Here is a 7,403-nt window from a genome sequence, read left to right as displayed (position 1 = left end):
ATACAGCTGCCACCAAAATATACAGCTGCCACCAAAATATACAGCTGTCTTAATGGGGGTCCTGGGGGGAAGTGACATTTTCTGATTGCTGTTTCTTGAGAAAGGGTCTCACATAAGCCCAGGCTGGGCTAGCCTCAAAATGTAGCTCAGGATCATCTTACACTTCTGACCTTCCTGCCTCCACCTCTCCCGTGCTGGGATGATGGGCATGCACCACTCTGCCTTGTTTGCGCCAGGCTGGAGATGAAGCCCAGGGCTTTATGCTAAATGAACAGTCTACCGAGCTATAGTCCCAGCCTTGGTTTTGCGGTTTTGGTTTGATGTTTGTTTGTTTGTGCGTTTGTTTTTACATTTGTTTGTCTGTATATATGTTTTTGTAGTCAGGAAGGGGAGCATGAGAGCCACAGAACACATGAAGAAGTCAGAGAAAACCTAGGGATTCAGTTCTGTCTTTCCACCATGCGGATTCCAACTATCATAAACCAAACTCAGGCCCTCAGGCTTGGCAGTGAGCGCCTTTACCTGCTGAGCGTTGTACTGACCTGAGGTTTGCTCACTTTCTATTTGTTTTGTTTTGGGGGGTTTTGTTTTGTTTTTGATAGGATTTCAATATTGGCCTGGAACTCACTATGGCAGACCAGACTGACTTCAACATTCTGCTGATCCTTCCGCCTCAGCATATTCAGTCCTGATATTACAGGGGTGCACCATCTAGTCCAGCAAGTGTTTACAATTTAAACCACTGTTGCTTAATTTTGAAATTAACCAAATTAGTAGTAGCCAAACAAATATCTCAATAATGGGATATCTCACACCCCACTCCACTGTATGATACAGTTTGCTCTTAGGTCTCAGTGTGGAGACATGGTCTCACCGCATAACTCTGGCCTACCTAGAACTCACTCTGTATATATCAGACTGGCCTTGAACTCAGAGATCTGCCTGCCTCTGCCTCCTGAGTGCCAGGCACTACCACACCTTACTCTAAGATGCAGTTTTAGCACCTTTTAAACTAGAATGCATCATATAATCAGGCACATCTCAAAAATCACCTTTGACCTTTAAAATAAAAAATTAACAACATTTACTAAGGCCAGGTGTAGTGATGCACACCTTTAATCCTAGCACCTGAGAGACAGAGGCAGAGAGATCTCAGTGAGTTCGAGACCAGCCCGGTCTACAGAATGAGTTCCAGGCCAGCCAGGACTATGTAGAGAAACCCTGTTTTGAAACAAGCAAACAGAAGAATAACACCTGGATTCTCAAAATTACACAATCACCGAAACCTGACCAAGCTTGGCATGCTGCTGCCTGCGTGTGATCTCAGCACTTGAGAAGCTTATGCAGGAGGACTGTCTTGAATCTGAGGCCAATCTGAGCTATGTAGTGAGACTAGGCATAGCCAAGGATAGATAGAAAAGCGATGGATGGGTGGATGGATGGATGGATGGATGGATGGATGGATGGATGGACAGATGGATGGATGGATGGATGGATGGACAGATGAATGGATGGGTGGATGGATGGATGGATGGACAGATGGATGATGGATGGATGGATGGACGGATGGATGGATGGGTGGATGGATGGATGGATGGGTGGATGGATGGATGGATGGACAGATGGATGATGGGTGGATGGATGGATGGATGGATGGATGAGAGGTCAACAAGATAGGGCTTAACAGGTGGAAGCTTGTACCACCAAGGCTAATGACCTGACCTCAGAGTCCCTACAACCCACATGGTAGAAGAAGAAAATCCAACTCTTAGAACTCATCCTTTGACTTCCCCACACTCCCTGTGGTTCTCCACCACCACCAACACACCCCCCCCACAACAACAACAAACGTAGGACCTAGAGAGAAGGCTCAGAGTTAAGAGCACAGATGGATCTTGCAAAGGGTCAGGGTTCAGTTCTCAGCACTCCCAGCTGGAAGGTTCTCAACTGCCTCACAGTCCGGATCCAGAGACTCTGACACTCTCTTCTGGCCTCTACAAGCACATGGTGCACATACGGACGTGCAAGCACTTACACACACACACACACACACACACACACACACACATACAAGGAACTATGAATGGAGGCTAGAGAAGTAGTCAACAGTTAAGAGCACTGGCTGTTCTTCCAGAGGACCCAGGCTCAGTTCCCAGCACCCACATGGCAGCTCACAACTGTCTGCAGCTCACAACTGTCTGCAACTCTAGTTCCAGAGTATCTGACGCTCTCACACAAACATGCATGCAAGCAAAAAACCAATATATAAAAAATAAAGATATAAATAACTAAATCTTAAAACAAATAAATGTAAGAAATAAAAATCTAATAATGAGGATATTATATAATAGACATATAAAATTCGTGAGTTCTAAAGTTCAGCAAATCAAAGTTTTGATTTGAGGAAAGAGCAGAATATTTTCCATTGTTGTTTTTGTTGTTATTTTGAAACAGCCTCTTGTAGGCCAGGATGGGCTCAAACTCAGTGTAATCCTCCTGCCTCTGAGTGCTGGGACTGCAGGTATGTACCATCATACCCACCTTGGGAAAGGGATTTAGAAACTCCCTCCACACTTGGGATGCCTGCCTGCCCACCTTGGTCCTTACCAAGTTGTGGCTGGGTCTTTCTCCTCTCCCCAACCCCAGAGTGGAAGTCTTCAGAAGCAACAAGCAGACTAGTCCTGTGTGAGGCCTCAGGGGAGGATGAAAGGAAGAGAAACAGATGAGGAAGCAAAAGAGCGAGACAGAGAGACAGATGAGGAAGCAGCAGAGCGAGACATGGAGACAAATACAGGAACAAGAGATGGAAATGGCTCAGAACAGACCTGAGAATTGGTGGGAAGACACGACTAGGTAAAAGGAATTATGAGTTCAGATCTCAGGCCTTCCAGACTCTCAGTCCTGCCTGACCTGTTCCTAGCCAGGCCTAGCTCAGACCTTCATTAACCCAGCATCACCCTGTCCTACCCAATCCACACTCCATCCAGTCCCACTACCCCAGCCTTAACAGCAGGGTTACTCACAAAGGCTTACGGTGGAGTCTGAGGCCATGGCCAACCGCAGCCTCTTGGAACCCCTCCAACTGTCATAGAACCCACCCCACCCCCAGCTGCTACCTAGCCCAAATCCCTGAGTGCTGTCTGGGGACAGAGAGACAGAGAGCTGGAGCCACAGACAGAGGCACACATAGCCTTAGAGTCAGACTGACAGGTATCCAGGAGCCATGAGAGTGCCTGGAAGCAGAGGCTGATGCGAATTGAGTACATTCAGAGACTACCCCCATCCTGTTCTTCAACATGGACCAGAACCCCTCTGGCCTCCAGAGCAAAGAAACAGCAGCTTCCTACAGCAGGCAAAATGAAACCCAAGACTCTCCAAAAGTGACCTCCAACCTCCAAGATGCTGCCCATGGTCAGCAGGTCAACACGCAGGCACCTATGCCCATCATTCACACTCGCAAATTCAGCAACGTGGAGCAGTCAACGTCTACACCTATGACCCGAAGGGTTAGCATTCAGGAACCACCGGCAACTGTCTTTCCCCCTCGCAGGGTCAGTACACAGAGTTCCCCATCCACTATTCTCCCTCGAAGGTTAAGTAATCAAGAGACCCTTCCTCAGGGTTTCCAGCCCGATACACAAGACATACAGTCTGTGGCCTACAATCGATGGCTCAGTTCCAGAGAGACTTCTTCCCTTTACCATAATCGCCGACTCAGCATCCTAAGTTCTCATACCCTGTCCAGTGCCCTGTCAGAACTCCACAGCTCACAAATCGAAACTGAAATCCACCCCTCCACAACCCAGTCATATAGCCTCAACAGAAAACAAACGCGGCCCAGTGTGGATGTTCCCCCATCTATAACCCAGAGCCCACAGGCCAGCATCAGAAGTTTCGAGTCCTTTGTCTGGGACTCCAAGGACAGCTTGAAAGAGTTTTCAGAGGACTCTATATCCACTCACAGTACTCTTGGCAGCTCCTCGAAACAGTCGAGCATTTGTACTACAATGAACACTAGTAGGTGAGTACATGAGGAATGTGGGGGTGGGGTCATAGTCAAGCCTGGAGTTCTACAGCTGCATTTGAAACTAGGGGTGTAGTGGTGGGCAGAGGAACACCTGGGTAAACATAAAAGATAAGGTCTGGTGTTTTGTTGAGATGGTGTCTCAGGGTCTCTGTATGTAGACCAGGCTGGCCTCGAGCTTAGAGATCCTCCTGTTTCTGTCTTCTGCACTGAGACTAAAGGCATGTGCCACCCAGCCTGGCTTCTCAGGTTTGAAGAATTGTGGGATGACTGGACGGGGTAGATGGGCTTCCTGCTGATGCCAGTCACATGATCTGTCACAGGACTCAGAGCAAATACTGGACACTGCTTCCCATAGGCTGGAGGCTGTTGCTCGAAGCCAAGAAGATCAGCAGGCACCTCAGCCTGGTGCTGACCGTGGCCGGGATGCTGATGCTAAGCTTCACCGCCTTGTGGAAGCCCTGGATCCACTTCCAAGTGCCTCTAGGACCCCCAGGGGACCCCGCTGGCCCCAAAACCATCCCCATCGACACCATCTTCTTCATGCGCTGCCCTGATATCTCCTGCATGAATGAATACGATAAGAATGCATGTAAGGTTGGCCCCGCCCTCCTCCCTCCAGAGACCCAGAGAACTTCAAGAGCAGTTCTCCCCTGGGGTTACTCTGATACCCACACAATGACTTCATGCCCAAGAGCCTGATGTCACTGACCAAAAAGCGTACCTCACATCCCAGATCTGATGCATTCAATACCCATTTTATTTTTAGAGCAGCCCACTACTGGTTTGTGTGGGCATACATAAGTGTGCAGATGCAAATGCATCTGTGCATGCTTGTGTGTGTGGAGGCCAGAAGACAACTTCAGGTTTCATTCTTCAGGAACAACCTTAGTAGGGGATTCAATTACTATGATAAAACACTATGACCAAAGCAACTTGGGGAGGGGAGAGTTTATTTCACCTTGATTTCAGCATCTGTTTCAGCAAAGCAAAGGTTTCATTTCTCTGGCTCTTAATTCAGTCTTGGGTGGCTTACAAGGCTTACAACCACCTGTAATTCCAGTTCCAGGCAATCTGATGCCCTCCTCTGGGCTCTAGTATGTGTGTATGTGTGTGTGTGTGTGTGTGTGTGTGTGTGTGTGTGTATGTGTGTCTGTGTCTGTGTCTGTGTCTGTGTGTGGTGTCTGTCTTCTGTCTGTCTGTCTGTGCCTGTATCTGTCTGTGTCTCTGTGTGTGAATGTGCATGTTACACAGATGGAGGCCAAAGGTTGATGTCAGGCACTTCCCTACCCTTCCATCTTTTTTTAAAGGATGCATTTGTTAGACATAGGTTGTCAATATGTAGACCAAGCTGGCCTCAATCTCTCAGAGATCTGTCCTTTTTCTGGTTCCCAAGAGCTGGGGTTAAGGCATGCACCACCATGACCACCTATTTTTATTTTTTTATTTATGATATCTGTGTGTGTCTGTGTGTGTTACGTACATTAGTGCAGATCCTCACGGAAGCCAAAGAAAGGCATCATATTCTCTGAAACTAAAGTTACAGGTGACTTTAAGCCACCAGTGTAGGTGATAGGAGCTGAACTCTGTCCTCCAGAAGAGCAGCAAGCACACTTAGCTGCTTAAACCATCTCTTCAGCACAATCCTGGTGTTCTTGATTCTCCCCTTTTCCCAGATTTGCTGGACATTGCCTGGGCCTGCCTCCTCATCTCCGGTGTGATGAGTTTCTGTGTGTGCATAGGTCTCATCAGCACCGAATTCTTCCCTAGCACTAACCTGCCCTTGATGGACTTCTCTCTCTTCATCTGCAGCCTCATGACAGGTGTGTCACTACGATGCTTTCCATGGGTGCCCATCACAAAGGTAGCCCCATCCCCTCTATACTCAGCCTATCCCAGCTTCATCCTTACCCTCAGCCCCAGCTCTACCTCCTTATAAATCCCCAGATATCATGACGCCTCTTCCCCTGAGAACAGCCTCACTCTCTTAGCTCCCATCTCATCGCCAGCAAATCTAAACTCCAGGTCCTCTTCCCTGACACCTGGTCCACCTCCACCTCATCCTGAATACATCTTTTCCCAAACCACCCTCTTTACTCCCTCCCTCAGCCTCTTCACAAATCTCAACAGCCAACTTGGCCTCAAGCCTCATTACCCACCATGACTGTTTCAAGGTCAACCCGACTCTTTCCATCTGAGATGTTCAGCCTCATCTTCAGTCCCAATCCAACCATAGTTTCACCTCCTCAGTCCACACTCCAACCTACCAGTTGGGAACCTCCCTCTGAAACTCATCCCAAGCAATTCCCCACTCCATCTTCTTCTTCAACCAAAACCCAAGAAACCTTCCACCTGTTCTCATCACCAGCACATCCTGGACCCCAACCTCTACACACACAGCTCCATGTAGAGTTCTGTCCCACCTTCCAAAGAGTTTCCTTCAAACTATTCCTCTCTTTTCTCATCTCTTGAGTAGAACTTTTCATTTTTCTCTTTAAAAAAAACTGGGGCTCCTGTAGCTGAGACTGACCTTGATCTTCATATATATGCAGCCAACTATGTCCAGTATGAACTTCAGCTCCTCCTGTGCTGAGATAATAGGTGTGTGCTGGCATGCTGTGTTTATGTGCTGCTGGGCATGGAACCCAGGAATTTATGCATTCTGGGCAAGTACTCTACCAACTGAGCCACAACTCAGCCCAGTGGAGATAATATTTTCTGCCATGTGAAAATGTTGTGAGTATTCAATTAGAAAATGTCAACTCTGTTATTTCTGTCACCACATTGAGTCCCATGGTTGGTTCAGCTAATCTGACTAGCTGGGCAAGAATCCTCTTCCTCCCTGACCACTCTGTGTGTGTGTTCCTCCTTACTCAGTAGAGAATGGTGGTTCTCTGGTCAAGGTCATATAAATAACTGGAAATCCCCTGCTAAAACCTCCAGACAAGTTTCTAGGGTCCATCCAAAGCACACAGGGTAGTGAAAGGTCTAAGACTTCGGACATGTGTAAATGAGGTACTCTATGTGGTCTCCCTCAAAAGAAGTCATGAATGGTGGCACGGGTCTGAAATCCCAGTGTTCAGGAAGCTGGAGTGTGAGGATAACTGAGATAAGAGGGGACAGCATTTTCTGCTACTTTAATAACTAACACTCACTGTGATAAGTAATTCAAAACAGACATGCTGATTAGAACACCTCATGCCTACACAAAGACCCAGATGGGGAGATGTTGAGGGCATTTTAATTAGGAAACAAGTGATGTTGTCCTCCTGTCCTTGATGATAATTGACCTAAACTTCAAGTTGTGTCACAAAACATTTTTGTAGAAGACCAGCAGTGCTGAGAACAGAGAGCAGTGCTGAGAACATGGAGCAGTGCT

General features: G+C 47.5%; 2 protein-coding genes across 4 annotated transcripts in view; one reads left to right on the top strand and one right to left on the bottom strand.

Moving 5' to 3' along the window:
- The window catches only part of LOC114637543, a 6,512-nt gene extending 3,441 nt beyond the window's left edge, over positions 1 to 3,071 (bottom strand). Inside the window, exon 1 of the mRNA XM_028785748.1 lies at positions 3,024 to 3,071. Within this exon, the coding sequence (XP_028641581.1) occupies positions 3,024 to 3,051 (28 nt within the window). The 5' untranslated portion in view covers positions 3,052 to 3,071. The remainder of the gene's footprint in view (positions 1 to 3,023) is intronic.
- Positions 3,072 to 3,755: 684 nt separating this feature from the next.
- Positions 3,756 to 7,403, top strand: part of LOC114637567 (transmembrane protein 202-like) — a 5,514-nt gene continuing 1,866 nt past the window's right edge. For 2 of the 3 annotated variants that reach the window (XM_028785787.1, XM_028785786.1), the window contains exons 1-3: positions 3,756 to 4,021; positions 4,348 to 4,616; positions 5,701 to 5,847. In XM_028785787.1, the coding sequence (XP_028641620.1) occupies positions 4,008 to 4,021; positions 4,348 to 4,616; positions 5,701 to 5,847 (430 nt within the window). In that variant the 5' untranslated portion in view covers positions 3,756 to 4,007. The remainder of the gene's footprint in view (positions 4,022 to 4,347; positions 4,617 to 5,700; positions 5,848 to 7,403) is intronic. The other variant, XM_028785788.1, reaches the window with a different exon arrangement.

Source organism: Grammomys surdaster, unplaced genomic scaffold, assembly GCF_004785775.1.
Source record: "Grammomys surdaster isolate TR1022 unplaced genomic scaffold, NIH_TR_1.0 125349, whole genome shotgun sequence".
NCBI lineage: Eukaryota > Metazoa > Chordata > Mammalia > Rodentia > Muridae > Grammomys > Grammomys surdaster.
The sequence above is the reverse complement of the archived record's forward strand: the minus strand, read 5'-3'. Positions and strand labels throughout refer to the sequence as shown.